This window comes from Carcharhinus amblyrhynchos, chromosome 19, assembly GCF_965287045.1.
Source record: "Carcharhinus amblyrhynchos chromosome 19, sCarAmb.v2.hapA, whole genome shotgun sequence".
NCBI classification, from domain to species: Eukaryota; Metazoa; Chordata; class Chondrichthyes; order Carcharhiniformes; family Carcharhinidae; genus Carcharhinus; species Carcharhinus amblyrhynchos.
Window position 1 is genome coordinate 19,689,672 of NC_137342.1, and position 18,684 is coordinate 19,708,355.

The 18,684-nt window shown below is 39.3% G+C and overlaps 1 protein-coding gene across 1 annotated transcript; it reads left to right on the top strand.

Annotated features, from left to right (window-relative positions):
• Positions 1-317: 317 nt before the first annotated feature.
• Positions 318-17,829, top strand: ndufa9a (NADH:ubiquinone oxidoreductase subunit A9a). The gene is made up of 11 exons (XM_080207352.1): positions 318-412; positions 2,754-2,924; positions 6,483-6,580; positions 7,515-7,606; positions 8,914-9,055; positions 9,156-9,258; positions 11,148-11,218; positions 11,333-11,409; positions 12,447-12,542; positions 13,942-14,008; positions 17,535-17,829. Exons 1-11 carry the CDS (start codon positions 361-363, stop codon positions 17,703-17,705), a joined length of 1,140 nt encoding a protein of 379 aa, XP_080063478.1. The 5' UTR covers positions 318-360; the 3' UTR covers positions 17,706-17,829.
• Positions 17,830-18,684: the final 855 nt, after the last annotated feature.

The window sequence follows — 18,684 nt, forward strand, 5'->3', positions numbered from 1 at the left end:
GGTTCATTGATCCTATTGGACAGTGAGGTTAACGGTTCATTGATCCTATTGGAGACTGAGGTTTATAGTGCGTTCATCCTATTGGATAGTTGCGTTTATGGTGCATTCATCCTATTGGATAGTGGGGTTTATGATACCTTGATCCTATTGGACAGTGGGGTTTATGGTGCATTGATCCCATTGGACAGTGGGGATTATGGTGCATTGATCCTATTGGACAGCGGTGTTTATTGTATATTGATCTTATTGGACAATGGATTTCGAGTGCTTTGTTCCTATTGGTGAATATTGACTCCTCCCCCTGAAGCTCTGTTGACAGCGCGGCTCGCGGATTGGGTGTTTGGTCTCAGCTGAAGCAAGATGGCGGCGCAGTTAGGCGGTGGGATCCGGGCCCGCGTCCTTCCAATGTCAGGTCAGTCCCGGCTCGGCCTCAGCCCCGTGGCTGGTTGTGGATTCCCGGCAGAGCCAAGCCGGGGGCCGGTCTCGGTCTCCCCCCGCTACCTGGGCTCTGGCTGCTCTCACCTCCCTCTGCACACAGACAAAAACTCAAGTCTAGGCTTTTCAGCAAGTTCACAACTTGTGTGTAAAAAAATCAAAGAGAAAATTAATTTAAAACGTATGGCAGTGATGAAAATCCATCTATTTGGGGTGTGATTTAGTAGCACTGTTACCTCTGTTTCAGAACATTTTGGGTTTGAGCCTCACCTGCGAGAATCTTAACATCAGCTTTCGTTCTGGGCTTTGATATGCAAATTCCTATTTTGTAGTGAATTTTCCTTGCGTGATGCCTCACAGCACCAGGGACCTGGGTTCGATTCCCAGCTTGGGTCACTCTCTGTGGAGTCTGCATCTTTTCCCCGTGTCTGTGTGGGTTTCCTCCGGGTGCTTCAGTTTCCTCCCACAGTCCAAAGATGTGCTGATTAAGTGCATTGGCCATGCTAAATTCTCCCTCAGTGTACCTGAACAGGCACCGGACTGTGGCGACTAGGGGATTTTCACAGTAACTTTGTTGCTGTGTTAATGTAAGCCTACTTGTGATACTAATAAATAAACACTAATAAATTTCCCTAAACCAGCACAAGCGACAATCATCTCAATGTGCTGTGTGTGAAATAGCTGAAGTACGCTGGTTTTGTTCACTGTTTGTGGAGCACATTTTCATGTTTCTTAGACATGTTCCAAGGTGTATATAGAAATGGAAGTTTTCCCTCTTGTGTTGCTGTGCTGTCAACATGATTGATATTGGCAGATTTTGGCAACAGTTGGAAGTGGTGAGGTGCAGTGGGAGCAGGGCAGAGATGTTCATGATTGTACAGTCTGCATTTGACTTGTTCCATGTAGAGGATACTGCCATGAGACCAAAAGCAGTTAAATAGATTGGCAAACATGTACAAATTACTGAGTAATGGAAATAATATTTGGGGTTCAGATAATTGTGTATTAACATGGTTGTTATGTTTGAGGAAATGCTTAATGACAACCTGGTGATGCATGAGGTAGAAAGTATGAGTTATGGGAACTTTTTGTTTCTTCATAAGCGGGTGAGTTATGAGAAATGTGCTACAGATCAGACAAAGATGCTTGAATTTTGACAATAGATGAGGGCATTTTACCAATTAATGAATCAGACCTTTTAAAATTAGTACATGGATTAATTGGATTTCAGATTCTGATTGTTGTTCATTTTCATTCTGAAAGATTTTGTTTTGAGTTGTCCTAAAACTTCATCTTAATGTGATGTTAGAGTTCCACTTTTCTCTTGAATCGAGAAGATTGAGTGATATCTTGTGTTCTTTATTATTGCTCCTGTGGTTTCCTTTATTCTACAATTATTAATTTAATTGGATGAAAAGTGAGTAACTGCATCTTAGGGAAGATATTCATAGAATCATAGGACCCTGCAGTGCAGAAAGAGGCCCTTCAAGTCTGCACCGACCACAATCCCACCCAGGCCTTACCCCCATATCCCTACATATTTTACCTGCTAATCCCTCTAACCTGCACATCTCAGGACACTAAGAGGCAATTTTAGCATAGCCAATCAACCTAACCTGCACATCTTTAGACTGTGGGAGGAAACCGGAGCACCCGGAGGAAACCCATGCAGACACGAGGAGATTGTGCAAACTCCACACAGAATGACCTGAACCGGGAATTGAACCCAGGTCCCTGGAGCTGTGAAGTAGCAGTGCTAACCACTTTGCTACTGTGCCGCCCTGGATATTGCTTGGTGGATGTATTGTATCTAATTTGATATGAACTCAATGTTGTCCTTCCGCGCCCGTTGGGCACGGCAGGGGCTGAGGTGTCTTATAGACCCTGACAATCGCATTTTGATTTGACGTGTCTTAAGTTTCCTTTGTACTTTTTGTTTCTGTTCGAGCCGTTCACCCTCCTTTTGGGGAGCCGCCCCCTTTTTCTTTGTCTGAATGTAATTTGAGTTTGTTTACTTGGTTTGACCCGAAAGACTGATCTTTTTGGAACTGCTATCTAATGTGACAGCTCAAAAAAAAGTTTATAATATTTGTTCGCCTGTGTAAAATTTAAAGTCTGTTCTCAGACAATATTTTTAAGCGTCTACTATACAGTAGTGCTTACTTTGTGTCAGCTACAGGTAGCAACCATTTTCCTAATTCTTGTAGAAAACAACTTTCAATTTGAATATATAAAATTGGCATATAGACAACATTTCTTATACACAACAAGTAACAACAATTTATATGTCAATTTTCACTGCTTGTGTTGTCTTTCAGGGTCTCTCTCACCTGGTTTGGCGTCAACCGTGTCCATTTTAATTCAGAAAAGGAATGTTCATCATGCTGTCATCCCTCGTGGTAAAGGTGGACGTTCGTCTTTTAGTGGGATTGTGGCTACGGTTTTTGGAGCATCTGGATTTCTTGGACGATATGTGGTGAACAGGCTGGGTAAGAAAGATCTGTTGCAAGTATTGATATTGATTTACAATAGCAATTATGAATGTTTTTTCTAAACTAGCTTTTACTGCAGACTTTTTAACATTTCTGTGAAATAAAATTTTGTTTTCAAACAGCATGAGTTCTTGTAATGAACGCTGCAATACCATTTTGATTTGATTTTGGTTTAATTTGATTTTTATTGTCACGTGTATACAGTGAAAAGTATTGTTATTGCGTGCTTTGCAGACAAAGCATACTGTTCATAGAGAAGGAAACAAGAGAATGCAGAATGTAGTGTTACAGTCATAGCTAGGGGGCAGAGAAAGGTCAACTTAATGCAAGGTAGATCCATTCAAAAGTCTGATGACTTCAGGGGAGAAGCTGTTTTTGAGTTGGTTGGTACGTAACCTCAGACTTGTGTATCTTTTCCCCGACAGAAGAAGGTGAAAGAGAGAATGTTCGGGGTGTGTGGGGTCCTTAATTATGCTGCTGCTTTGCCGAGGCAGTGGGGAGTCTGGATAGAGCCAATGGAAGACTGCACTGTGAACTCCATTTTGCAAAACAACTGGAGAGTAAATATACAAATAATTGAGTTGTGCAAAGGGCATTGAAAGTATCCAATTATTTTTTCAGCATTTTATATAATTTAAATCATGAAAGAACATTATTGAGATAAAGCTAAGGTGCAAATTTGGATGGTGTGGTGGGGAAAGGCCACTCAACACATTCTTAATAAATGAATATTTCTTATTTTAAAACATCTCCAAACTCCAATGCATAACCTTATAGATGGAAATCATCACCTATCCTATAACACCACTCCCAAAGGATGCTGAGGTATAATTAATACAGAAAGTGGGTACACAAACAATGTGTTTATACTGACTTAAGGTTTTGATTGTTGAGCTATTGCAAATGGCTAACTGTACTCCATTGTTCTCCACTCTATACATGTAGTTTTTTTTATCGCAATCTTTGAACTCCTTGGCATTTGTCATGTTTTGGAATCATTGATCATCGTTCAGTTACAAGCTTTTAAGACCATGTTATGTTTAAGGGTTATGTTTTAAACATTGAGTTTGCAGAAGTTTTTGAAAACTTCTATGTATTGAAGCTAGATAGGCTCGTGTTAGGAATTCACAACTGATATATTGAGGATTTGTTGACTCATTCTAGGAAAATTAGCCAGGATGATTTCCATGCATATTAAGAACAGTGGAAGGTTACAAGCTTATGCAGCAATGTGCAAGGAAAGCTGGCTGCTTTTATTAATGGATCTACAGGAGACTCACTGAAGGGAGGAAGTGGGAGTCTGAGCTCCCTCCCACAAAAAACATACAAAGGGACAGGCAAGCAGGTTTTAAAATGAGAGTGAAAGTGAAAGACTGTCCTTTGCCCACAACTGAAAGCAAAAATGCCAACTAATTATTTTGTTGTAAGGAAGGTGGTACCTGAAAAATATAAACTTAGCCCACAAAAAGTGGCGAGCACATGGTTTCATATTCCTTGCCTTCTGTTTTCAAGCAGAGAAATGAGTGAAATTAATGGACTTTGCTTTGATTGTTACTCTGTGTGTTGACCTCTATTTTGTCAAATCTGGAGCCTGAATGGGAATTCAAACATCTAGGACCAAGATATAACACCACTTCCTGTCCGTATTGGGCAAGGTGTCGGTCTGTCTTCCTCCATGATTGTGTGCAAATAAAGGTCCAGAGCCGCCACTTTGTGATAATTCTCCTAAAAAGCCTTGTTCTTCATAGCCTCTAACTAATGTTGTGTACTGCTAGGGCTGTTGGAAAAAAAAATCCCCTTTCCTGTGGGATCACAAAATCTTATAAGCTTTCTATTTGAATTCAAACAAATCCACTTATATTGTACTTGTATATTTGAGGTGTTCACTGTAAAACTTACAGATGAAATGTGTCTTTCCAAGCCTCTCCTGTGGCACTTGGCACAATTTAATGCCACCCACAGCAGAATCTTTTCTTTCTGTTTGCAACTGGTGGCCATTCTTTACTGATGTGAAAGCAATTTTTCTAGGTCACTTTCGATATTCAGATAAAGTGGTGAAGGAATTTGTTTAATTAGTTAATATTGTTGGTATATTTGGCTTCAAAGTACACTGCGTAGTTCATAATTGGAAAGCTATTTGCTATCACCATAACAAATACTTCTGCATTAGAAAATGTGTGGGAAAAGGGCAGGTCCCAGTGTAAAGCGGATAAGCTATGGGGAAAGACTAGAGGAGGTCTGGAGGAAAGCATCGAAAGCATTGTGAAGGAGTAATAAACTGTGAAGATTAGTGAACCCCAGATTATTGCTTCATAGTATACCAAGAAAGTAAGAAAATTGCCAAGAGTAAACTTAAACCAAAAGCAGAAAAAAAAATTACTCGCTGTTAATGATCTACCAAGCAACATAATTGCTGAGCTTTAGGGAAAATACCATTAGACATTATGATGAGACAAGGGCTGAGCTCCATAGAAGAGACATTGGAAAAATTTGTATAATAGAAGGATGCCAGTGTTCTGGAGGGATTAATTTTGGTTAATAGAAGGGTACTTCAGTGAGCTGAATGACCTTAACCCAATGAAATGAAAGAAAGTAATATTAAAATGTTTTTTAAAAAGATCATATCTTTTTGGTACATTGCAATCTGTGGCTCATAGGTTAGAAAAACTACTTGAATTTGTAGATTTAGTGGCAGACTTTGTGAATGATCTTAGAATTGTCCTTAACATATTAAATATAAGGTAAGTCTTGGCATTTTATACAGCAAATGTTACACTGATGGCACTATGACAGATGACTGTGATGCTACATTTCATATCATGCTTACTTAGTGATAGGGGTTTTGAGTTTGCATGTAGTCCCAAACTGACCACCGTACAAGTTATCACCAGTGCAATGCAAATTTCTTTGAACTGGCTAGTATTCATAATTTATTTAAATTGTGCAGTACAAAAGTTACTTCAACATTATATTCTAACCTAAATCCCTGGCCCCTTGCTTTTCAGCTTCATGGTAGAATAATATTCCTTGCTCTCCATGTGTTAGCTTCTGCAAGTCTTCCGAAAGCTAAGTTGATTTTGGCTTCCCATGTGATACCACAAGCGACCAACCTGTAAACTCTTCTGACGGTTTTTCTTCTTCTTCTTCAGAAGAAGAAGTGAAATCCTTGCTTTCTAATTAAAATTAATATTGTTTCTGAAGCCACAGAAGTAAAATTAAATCCATCTCACAAGGTGCAAAAAAAAGTCTTTTTATAGTTTTCAGTTGCACACTACTTGGGGTAAACAGACATCTGCATCAGTTCTTTGGTTTGGAAACTTTGAGACATAACGATGAGATGGGTTTTTGGCAGTTAACTAAAAATATTTTACTAGAAGTAAAACATTACAAGCTATTATGGAACATTCAAAAACCAAATGGTAAATGAATTTTGAAATGTTTATTTGAAGAGTTCCTGTTGTAGATATTCATATGCCCTTTCAATGTATGCAATACCAAGAAGGTTGCACTTTAATGTAAAGGTTTTGTTTAATATAAAAATCTTTTTGCTTTTAGGGCGGATTGGCTCTCAGGTAGTGATCCCACACCGTTGTGATGCTTATGATATTAATCATCTCAAACCTATGGGTGATCTGGGACAGCTGACCTTTCTAGTGAGTCTCAAATACTCGAGTTTTCAAAAGTATGATTGTGATATTGACGCAAGCTTATACTTGATTTCTTCTGGAGCCGAATTACCAGTTTGAAATAAACTTGTGATGGTTAAGCATTTCCTATATAACTGAAGAGGAAATTATCAAGCTGGGCAAGTGGAAAGGATCATCCAAACAACTTTCACTCAAATTTGCTGTAATTTATTCAGTTTGTGGGGCTGTGTTTTGGACTCAGATTACTTAGTGTCTAATTGATAGCTATGGCAAAGATTACATTTTAAGCACAACACAGAAAGGTGTGACATTAGTGTACCTTTAAGAAGTGTTTTTCTTTAATCATGTGCTAGCAATTGTAAACAAACCTTTTCAGTTTATTTTTCTCATTGTTGCCAGGCTGTCTACAAGTCTTTTTATTGCTGCTTCAAGGGGGGGTTTGTTTATTTTTACTGGATGTTTATGAGTCTGCGTTGTTAGGAGAAAAAAACTGGTTGGTGGGTCAGTTGATAGGAGTTTTTTTTCATTTTCAGTTTGGAGTTGCAGATTTGAATTTTAATTTTTACAACGGGCATCAAGCTGAAAAGAAGTCTCTCTCTCTCCCTGGAGTGGCACGGTGGCATAACGGTTAGCGCTGCTGCCGCCCAGCGCCAGAGACCCAGGTTCAGTTCCCGACTTGGGTCACAGTCTGTGTGGTTTGCACATTCTCCTTGTGTCTGCATGGGTTTCCTCCGGGTGCAGTAATTCCAAAGTATCTAAAGTAAGCTGCAAAGACCCAAGAAATTCAAAGTGAAAATCACAGAGTAACAAATGCAAACATATACACTGAGTTGGGTTGCTTTGAATTATGGATTACCAGCTATTCACTGATGTTACAAAGGCTGAGCAGATGTTTAATCTGTCTTTTAATATGATCATTACTTCTATATTTGGTTGTCAGGAGTGGAATCCTAGAGATAAAGATTCCACTAGACGAGCTGTGGAACATTCCAATGTCGTTATTAATCTTGTTGGACGGGAATGGGAGACATGGTAAGCATCAATTTAACAAAGGAAGAATAGTTATTATTTTGCTGTACAGAATTTATTGTTTTAAATGTAGATCAGCTGCCACACATTAGGATTCCTTTTTAATTTCCAGGCTGGGGAATGTTTAGCTAACTCAGAATGAGGCCTACTTGGCTACTGCAGACGTGGGATTTGTATTCCAGTTATCTACCCTCTTCAAAGCACTGAACTCAAACTAGACTAGTTTAAAAACTGCTAGAAATTGCACCTGCTTAAAACAAGCCTTGGATGATATTGCTTAACTTTGCACACACCAGTTTTTAAACTGGGACCTCCTGATAAAGAAAGGAAAAATAATGTCTTGCATTTATATATATATATAATATATAGATAATTTTCACCATCACAGGCATTGCAAAGTGCTTTACAGCCAATGCAGTATGTTTGCAGTTACTGGATTCTTGTAGGAAAAATGGCAGCTAAATTGTACAGAGCAAGTTTCCACAAACAACAGATATGATCATGGCCAAAGAATCTGTTTCTCCTGTGGTATTGATTGAAAGGGAAATGTTGCACTGAGTGCTCTTCAAAATAATGCCATGGGATAATTTGTGCCCACTTGGGAGGGCAGACCAAGTTTTGGTTCTGAAAGACATCATCTCCGGCAGTGCAGCACTCTCTCAGTACTGCAAACTATCGGTGCGTTGGAATGTCGGCCTCGATTTTTGTGCTCAAGTCCTTGAGTGGGACTTCAAACCACAACCTTCTGATTCAGAGGTGAGAACTAAATCACATTTGTCTCACATCTCCTGAAAATGAGAGAGATTTAATACTAATTGGCTATTACCCATTTTACAACATCAGGCTAAGACAAATTGTGTTCATAATTTCTCTAGACGCTGAGTTTGCCATATCGAGTGCTTAATTTCAGCTACCAACGTGAAGACAGAGGCTTCCCCTTATAAATGTTATTTATTGGAGTCAGTTTCCTTACATGTTCTGAAGATGCCTAACTTTACTTCACCTGAACCATGCACCTTGCTCCCTTCATGATCTGTAATGTTGCTGAATACCTGTCAGACATTCAGTCTTGAATGAAGTACAAAGCCCTCCAACATTGCAGCATCTTGAGACCTTTCATTTCCACTACAAGCTCTGTTTCTATCCTGTCCTCCCCCACTATCATAAGTTGAACTGAACTCTTCGCAATGTATTAAAGATTACTCTGCGTCTAGACATTGGAGTATTTGACAATGACTGCCAAAAACATTGCATTTTTTCCAGTGATTTAGGTTTTCCTGTTGTGATCAATGGTTAACTTTTGTTTTTAGGAACTTCAAATTTGAGGATGTCCATGTCAAAATTGCAGAGGATATTGCGTGTGCAGCCAGGGAAGCCGGAGTTGAAAAATTAATCCATGTTTCTCATCTGAATGCTCACATTAAGAGCATTTCAAAGCTCTTAAGAACAAAGGTAGGAAGAATGGGACTTTCAAAAGTTACAAAGTTTCTTTATTAGTAGTAAAGTGCAAGAACAAAATGGAAATAAGTTTGTTCTGAATCTTGTCTTGCAGGCTGTTGGAGAAAAGGTTGTGAGAGAAGAATTCCCAGATTCCATCATCATCAAACCATCTGAAATATTTGGAAGAGAAGACAGATTCCTAAATTATTTTTCACGTAAGAGCTTTATTGTAAGCATATGGTGCTTTGAATCTCTGTTCATGTTTTGAATTATTCAGATACGTGGGCTGATATTTTAGACCCCTTTGCCTACAGAATCATAGACTTGTCATGTGTTTTTCAACTCTTTCAAAGGCCTGTCCAATTTAATCAGGGCTAGCGAAGTGTTGCAACTGCAGAATGTAGACGTTCCTGGGCGCTGGGGTGATCCAGGGCAAATGTGTCTGAAGTAGGTATCGGCAGTTTGAGGAGCTTTGGCTTGTAATCATTGAGCTGGAGGGCGAATTGCAGGCACTGCAATGTATCAAGAAGGGGAAGGTTACCTGGACACTTTCTGCCAGGAGGCAATCACACCTCCGGGGATAAGGAATTCTAATATATGTATACTGTATACTAATACATTGACAATAAATTAAATCAAATCAAAAAGTCTTCTGATTCGGTCAGTGGTCAGAGACTGGAGAGTGTGACTGCAAGTGAGACAGGTATGGGGTGTCCCAGACGTAGAAATGGAAGAACTTTAACCTTTGCAATTATTCAACAGGTTCAAGGTTCTTGCAGTAAAATGAATGAAAGTGTTGGCTACGAGGTGAATGAGCAAACTGACCATTGTACCATGATACATGAAGCCATTCAAACGGGAGTAATTAAGAGTGTAGTAGTAGTTGTGACTGAAAAATCAGTGGGATAGACACAGTTCTCTGCAACCAAGAGCAAGACCCCACATGGCTGTGTTGTCTGTCCGGTGCTGGATTTTGGGACATCTGCTTTGGTATGGAGACGAACCTCCATTGGGAGGGAGTGGATCCATTGGTCATGGTCCACTTAGATACCAATGATATGGGTGGGGCAAGGAAGGAGGTTCTGTTGAGGGATTGTGAGCAACTAGAAGCTAAATTAGAAAGCAGAATCTCAAAGATAATGATCTTTGAATTACTTCCTGAACCACAAATAAATTGGCGTGGTAAATCAGATTAGAGTTCTAAATGTGGGGCTGAAAGACTGATATGGGAGAAATGGTTTATTGGCCCCTAACAGTAACTACATTGTCGGACCTGGGTATACAGGAAGAAATAATGGATGCTTGTGAGAAAAGTACGGTGAATTTCATGGGTGATTTTAACACGTAGATTGGCAAAGGTAGTCTGGATGATGAGTTCATAGTGTTTATGGACAGTTTCCTAGAACACCATGTTTTAGCACCAACCAGAGAGCAGGCGATATGAGATCTGGCAGTGGGACAGGAGTAATTAATAATCTCGTAGTGAAGGTGCCTGTAGGTAGCAGTGACCATATTATGATTGATTTTCACATTCAGTTTGAGGGACAATCATTGAGTATATTTAAGACAGAAACCGATACATATCTGGATACTAATGATATTAAGGGGTTTGGGGATAGTAGGGAAAAATGACAGAAGAGGTGGATGATCAGCTGTGATTTGTTTGGACCAATTGGTCCACTCCAGCTCCTACATTCTGTGTAAAGTTAAATCTTGCCCACAAATTACATACAAAAAAAAATTAAAACTTTTGGAGTACCAGAAATTATGCTGAAGCCCTTAATGTTGAAGTCAAAACTTATGGTGGGCAAGGGAAGGGCGAATATCCCTTCTGAAATTCGACTTCAGGACAGTGGAGCCAATCCAGCACAATTGTTTAGCAGTGAGAGCCTGAATTGGAACTGGAGAAGAGTCTCCATTTGAGTACCATGGTGCTATAGTTGTATTTTGCTATTAAATGTTTGAAATAAAGGCATGAGTGAATTGACAGATATGCATATTTTCAGAATAGGAAAAGAATTGCCTGCCCCTCATGAAATTAAATTTTGTACAAAGTGATAGTCATTTTCAAGTGTGTAATTAGTGTTACAATTTCTTTCCCCAGACATGCGCTGGTTTGGACGTGCCACACCCCTTATTTCTATGGGCATGAGGACTGTAAAGCAACCTGTATACGTGTGTACATTAGAAACTTTTCTGATTTGTTTTAAGTTATTTAGCTGGTGCCTATAATCATTACTTTATTTTGACCAATTGTGTAAATATATTTTCTTCTGTCTTTATAAAAAGGTGGTAGATGTGGCCAAGGCAATTATAGCTGCTATTAAGGATGCTGATTCCAATGGAAAATCGTATGTTATAGTTGGGTAAGTTTTAAGTAAGGTTAACATTTATTTCTGTTTCTTCCTGCCCACACCTTCTCCTGAACTCTCTTGGCCTCCCAGCCTTTCCTCCTTTCTTTCTTCTCAGTCTCATTCAAATTTCCTATTTGACCCAATATTTGGTATCCCCCGACCTAGATCTTCTCATCAGTTTCTTCCTTTCTTCAGACGTTGACCCTTTCTTTTAACAGCAGTGCTGTCCCCTCATTTCGTAAAGTTCATTCCTAAACCTTTTCAGCCTTTGCAATGATTAACTCGCCTCTGACTTTCCTTCACTCTTCTTCAAAATCATCACTCTTTGTTCATACCCCTTCGGCCTGGTTTCTATTCCTGTCCGCCGTATCACAAATATCCCTAGTTGAAAGTAATGAACGATTTTCTGTGTGGATGGACTTGCTCTGCCCTTCCTCCTTTTGCTTTTGACATGGCTGTTGTTCTCCTCCATTTTCCCTCTCTCCTGGAAGATAGGCCTGTCACAAATTATCCAAAATGCTTGTTTTTAATAGATTCCGTTCCTTTCACTTCACCTTCAGTGGCTATGATGCATTTCCTTATCAACATGCATTGTGGCTGGAGTTTGAACATTAGTATCCATGCATATTTATGCATTGTTACAATTGGCGGTGGATTATAATAAAGCTAAAATTCGGACTACAGCAATGTATCCTCTATTTTTATTTTGAAGTGCACAGGTAATTTGCTTCAATTGCATGGCTCCTTCAAAATTTCTTGTGTAACTGTGCATGCTGAATTGGAGACTTTTGGGTTGCTGCATGGTGGTGCAGTTCAGAGGGGACATTGGGCTACAGTGTAATTTTATTTGACTTTTGAACTGGCAATATGGATTGCAATTCCATGATTATTTGGGTTGGTTTTATTAATGATCTGTATGACTTCATTTTGGTTAAAATTAAGCTTATTTGAAGTGCATTTTTGTCTCCATGATGTGGTAATGGATTGAAGACTAATTAACATGTTTCTGTTTTAGCATTCACAAACTGAAAAACTTTTTTATTTAACAGGCCCCATCGATACCTTCTTCATGACCTTGTGAAATATGTATATGCTGTTATGCATAGACCATTTGTTTCATATCCATTGCCAAGGCCCATCTACCAGTAAGTACCAACCATGAGTTACAGTGCTGGAACACACAGCAGAGACATCAGCATCCAAAAGTGAAATGATCCAGTTTAACTCCCTGTCCATTCTATTTTCTCTTAGCCTGTGGTTGAGAGAATGCCTTGAATGAACTGTAGGATAGAAGCAACTCTAAGAGCCATCCTTTTTGTCTCTAAAGTGTAAAATTTACTCTAGTATATCTTCGTACATCACTCTGCATTTATAATATAATCTCTACGGTGCAGAAGGAGGCCATTCGGCCCATCGAATCTGCACCGATAACAATCCCAGCCAGGCTCTATGGCACAACTCCATGTATATACACCGCTAACCCCTTAACACTAAGGGACAATTTAGCAAGGCCAATCCACTTAACGTGCACATCTTTGGAGTGTGGGGGGAAACCGGAGCACCTGGAAAAAACCCATACAAACACAGGGCAAATGTGCAAACTCCACATGGACAGTGGCCCAAGGCCTACATTTAACCAGGGTCCCTGGTATTGTGAAGCGGCAGTGCTAACCACTGTCTCTGTGGTTCAGTGTCAAACCTTATTGATAATACTTGCTAAGAAATACTTTGGAAGGTTTTATAATTTTAAAGGAACCATATAAATACAAGTTGTTATTGCATAGGTGCATCTCCAGCTCTTTCTCCTGCACTCTATTTAAGATTGTACAATTTAACTTATATTCAGTTAAACAGCTTTTCATGATGACCATAGGCTGCTGTCCCCTTAAAAGGGGAGAGCTGACAAGTGGTGATTTAACCTGACAGTCCCCACACCCCAGGTAAGGGCAAGGTTGAGATGGCAGTTTAGTTTATTTATTAGTGTCATAAGTAGGCTATCATTAACACTGCAATGAAATTACTGTGAAAATCCCCTAGTTGCCACACTCCGGCGCCTGTTCGGGTACACGGAGGGCGAATTTAGCATGGCCAATGCACCTAACCAGCACATCTTTGAATTGTGGGAGAAAACCGGACCTCCCAGAGAAAACCCACGCAGACACGGGGAGGATGTGCAGACTCTGCACAGACAATAACCCAAGCTGGGTATCGAACCAAGGTCCCTGATGCTGTGAGGCAGCAGTGCTAACCTCCGTGCCACTGTGCTGCCCTCATTAAGGCTGCAGGGCCTTCATGAATAACCTCAGTCGGTACAGGAATTGAAATCGTGTTGTTAACATTGTTCTGCATCATGCACCAGTCATCCAGCCAATTGAGCTAATGATTTGGATGAAGCAATGGTGAGTTTGCAGTGAAGCTATGTTAGGACACACTATAAATCAGTGCAATGGGGTTTAACATGTTGATGTTACTTAGTTACATTATGTATGTACAGTGACCAGTTTGGCTTTAATCTAATAAATGGCTGTCATTCTTTTATCACAGTTTGGTGGCACGGTTCTTTGAATTAAGCCCATTTGATCAATGGACATCTCGTGACAAAGTGGACAGGGTATGTGTTTGATTTTAATGTATACCGTTGACTTACTTGTACTTAGTACATTATTAGGTCAGTTAGCATCAGATTTTTTTCAATCAAAATTATACATAGAAAATAACCAAAAATATTTTTAAGTCTGTTCAGAAGTGTGTTGCACTCGGCTTCAATCATGATTTGATAAGAAGCTCTTGTTAACAACAGCTAAATGTTGAATTAAGCAATATTTCTTCACCAAACTCACCAATGTTTGATTGCATTTTGGGCCTCCAACGTGCAATCTAGACAGATGCTTCAGTTCTATGATGCTTTTTGAAGAACAGCAGGAATCTCTCCTGTGTCCAGCTAACATTTTTCTGTCAGCCAACACCATCAAAAACCAATGTCACATTTTGGTGCTTTTTCCTCATCGGTGAACTAACAGGAAATGGCCGCCACATTTCCCACTATTCATTTGGGCAAGTGCTAGTAAAATGTGCATGTATTGAGGAGGGTGTTTTGTATCTGGGAGCATTGGACCAGGTTCTTGAAAAGATTGGAGCTTATTGTGGGTAGCATGCCAGACACTGGGATCGGGTTAGCCAGGCTTAGGTTTCTTTTATGAGGCATGGATTTGAGATGGGAACAATAAAGCTGTACCAGGACATTGGACCTGGTGGAGGAGATGGGTGTGGTGTCCAGGCAAATCTAATTGAAGCATTTCCAATATGATTTATGTAATTTTATAAAAAGAAAGATTTGTGCTAATTTCAAGACAATCAAATGTCCCAGTGCACTTTGTAGTCAATATACTTTTGAAGTTACAATGTAGGAAACATGACAGCCAACTTGCACACAATATGATAATGTTGATCGAAGGATAAGTAGTGACCAGGTGACTCAGGTTAACTCCCCCATTCTTCTTTAGAATAATGCCGTGGGATCTTTTACATTCACCAAAGAAGGCACATGAAGCCCTATGTTAATATCTTATCCAAAAGCTGACACCTCCAGTGCAAGACCGAGGGAGTGCTGCACCTCTCAGTGTTCATTTTGATTTTTGTGCTTGGGTCCTGGAGTGAGATTTGTCTCTGAATCAGAAGGTTGTGTGTTCAGGGTACTACTGTCTGAGCCAAGGTTGACCCTATCAATTTCACCATTGTTTTACTTTTATTACACATGTTGGTACTTTTAGATTCCAAAAAGAGAAAATGCTGGAAAATCTTAGTGGGTCTGGCAGCATCTGTAAGGAGAGAAAAGAGCTGACGTTTCAAGACCAGATGTCAAACCCTTGACCCTTGGTCCTCTGGACTCAAAACGTCAGCTCTTTTCTCTCCGTACAGATGCTGCCAGACTCGCTGAGATTTTCCCGCATTTTCTGTTTTGGTTTCAGATTCCAGCATCTGCACCAGTTTGCTTTTATTTGGTACTTTTTAGATTTTTTTTCCCTTGATGTGGGTGGCTGGAAAAGGGCAGTGGGCTGGGGGAATGGACATATAAAGGTATTTTGATTGATTTGATAGTTTAACGGAATTCATTCTATTCAGTTCTCCTGAAATGATTGACCATTGGCTCTTATTTAACTTTTCAGTGGCAGTTTCACTATCCATTTTCCTCTTCCATTTGTAAATCATGCCAAATTTCTGCTATAGTTTTACTCTAATTTATTAATGTAAAATTGGAGCTAATCAGATACAAGTATGACATAGACTCTACATACCAAAAGTATAACAACCAACGTGTTGAGGAGGAAGTGTGGACCCTTGAGTAAGAAGTGCTTGTATGTATAAAATTTTCTAAATATATGGTAGATTACCGAGTATACTTTTCAGGTGATGAGGCAAATTTTCCTGCAGCAAATTATCTAGTCTGCTGACATCTTAAATGTGCACTCCATCCATAATTACCTGATGTTAGCCTTTGTTGACTTGCTGTTTCACATCATCTAGATGGCTCAAGTGCGCACCTAGTTCAGGCCGTGGGTTGCCAACTCTAGGTGGAGGCATTCCCTGGAGCTTTGAACATGTGATATTCTGATTATGTGGCATTTGAACACTTGATGTCTACAAATGCAATATTTTTGCATTTACCTTGTATCAGTTGGTACCCTTGCTTGTCGTTTCCTGCCAGCAACTCCTGTACAAGAGATCCAAGAATCAGGAGGTCAACCATGAGCAGGCTGAGAGAAGAAATAGAGGGTGAGGAGGAGGACAAACCTGTTTTAAGCCCCAAACATCCCTCCATTCCATTATCCTTCATCCCCAGTAATCACCTTGAGCCCTCATTCTCCAGAGATCATTGTTATTCCAAACCAAGATTCACCAGTGTGTCCCCTTTTCCAGCTTTATATTTCCTGGAGGCCTATTCTTCAGTCTCCCTATTCCATAATCTCCTCGTCTCTCTCCCCCCCCGCATCTCCCCCCAAGTCGTACACACCTCTTTCTTTGACCCCATAATTCCCAGATCTCCAATTTTTCCTGGATTCCCTACTGTAGTTTAAGAATAAGCAGCATGGATTAGTAGCAAGAAACAACAAGACTAGTTAAACCAAAAACATAAGAATAGTTGGCCTTAGACAATAAAACATGTATTCAATTAAGGAGGTCCCTTATGTGCATTTTGAAGGTAGATCTCTGAGCCGCAAAGTTATGAATGGATGCTTAATACAGCCACCCTATATTCTTGTGTGCTCTATTTTTAGGAAGGAGAAACTTATATCTATGTAGCTTCTTTCACAATCTCAAGATCTTCTTGAATAATGAAATGTCTTCATTATTGTCATATACAATTTTCACACAGCAAGATTGCATAAACCACTTAGACAAATTACCTACTTGAGCTATATTAGTTGTTGAAGGATAAGTATTGGCTATCACATGAAAGTAACTTGTTTTCAAATAGTGCTTGGGATCTTTTACATCCATCTAAGAGGCCTGATGGAATCATGGTTTAACATCTCATCTGAAATTTAGCACTGCCAAAAGTGCAGTACTCCCTCCATACTCCACTCAGCTCTGATTATTTGCCAAGTCCTGGTGTAAGACTTGAACCCATGACTTCCTGACTAAACTGAGAGTGCTGTCTCTGAGCCAAGGTTGATTGCATGCTCAACCCTTCTATGGCAGACATGTAGAAGGAAGCCATGTACTCAAACTCCTTTAAATATAGACACGCAGGAGATGCAGTTAAACTGATTTCAAAGACAGATGAACAGAATAATCTCTAAACTGAATGGTATTGCAATCAATTTGCTGAATTGCATTCGGTGGATTAAAGGTTAGTGCCGCTCAGTCAGTGGTGATTATAGTGTAGTTTTCTGCAGCAGTTCCGTCCTTTAGAAAGGAAAACTATATACGGTCTTGTTTTTTAAATTTTAGACTCTATAGGAATTTACTTCTGAGAGTTTTCCTATTCAAATTTAAAATTTTAATCAAATTTAAATGCTACTCTTGAAAAGGGAAGTTTGGTAGAACTTGCATAAATGAAAATTGGAAGAAGCATTGAAATAATTGCAGTTTGTAAAATGTCATATTTACCTTTATGCTTATAAATTTTATTTTAGTTGCACGTCACAGACCTGAAGTACCCTGACCTTCCTGGTCTGGAGGACTTGGGAATAAACCCAACACCTATTGAACAAAAAGCAATTGAAGTTTTGCGACGTCATCGCAGGTATCGCTGGTTGGGTGCTGACCTGGAGGATGCAAAGCCAGCAACACCTGTGAATTACTAATGTATTCTGAATGTCTTCTTGGGCTCTTGAAGAAAAGGACTGCCCCTTCCCACCTACTTTGACAGTAATGTACATAAAAAGTTGGACTCTCCAGTTTTAAAAATAAATTCAAATATTAAATTTATGATCTGGAATTCTTTTTCCTAAGCTTCTTTCATGCTTTAAGATGCTCCTTAAAATCTACCTCTTTTATCTCCCATAATATCCCATTATGTGGCTCAGTGTCAGATTTATTTAATGCTACTGTGAAGCACCTTTGCTAAGTTAAAGGCAGGATGTAAATGTAAAGTTGCTGTTGTATTCTTGACTTTTTTTAATTTATACTTATTGTACATTTCTAGTGATCCACCATCCAGTGTCCTTTGAGGGAATGTGTTTTAAATTTCCACTATCCTTTGTATGAAGAAGTATCTCCTGATTTTAACCTATATGCTCAAGCTCTAATTTAAAAATTATGCTTATTTTGGATTCCTCCACTTGAGGAAATAATTTATCTCTCTATCCTATGAAACCTGACACTATCATTTTTATAAACCTCGATTTATACAATTGTAAACTGGAAGAAATATGAGCCTAATATAAGCAACTTGGCCTAATAATTTAAATTTTTGAGTCCCTGTTTCATTTTGGTGAATGTGTGTTGTACTAAGGTCAGTAAATTTCTCCCAAGGTTAAGTGTCCAAAACGTAATGTAGTATTCTAAATAGAGTCTGATTAAGACTTTCAACTGAAGTATCACTTTCTCATCTTTATATTCCAACCCCCTTTAAAAAGTCAACATTCTATTAGCCTCCTTTATTATTTTTTATACCTGTGTACTAGTTTTTAGTAATGTCTACAAATCCCTTTGCTTCTGCACACTTCTCAGCCTGCTATCATTGAGAATTATTCTAAATTTTGAATTTTTTTGAATTAAAAATGGATGACCTTGCACTCATCCCAGCTTGGGTAAAGCTGATTGGAGTTCATTCAGCTGCTC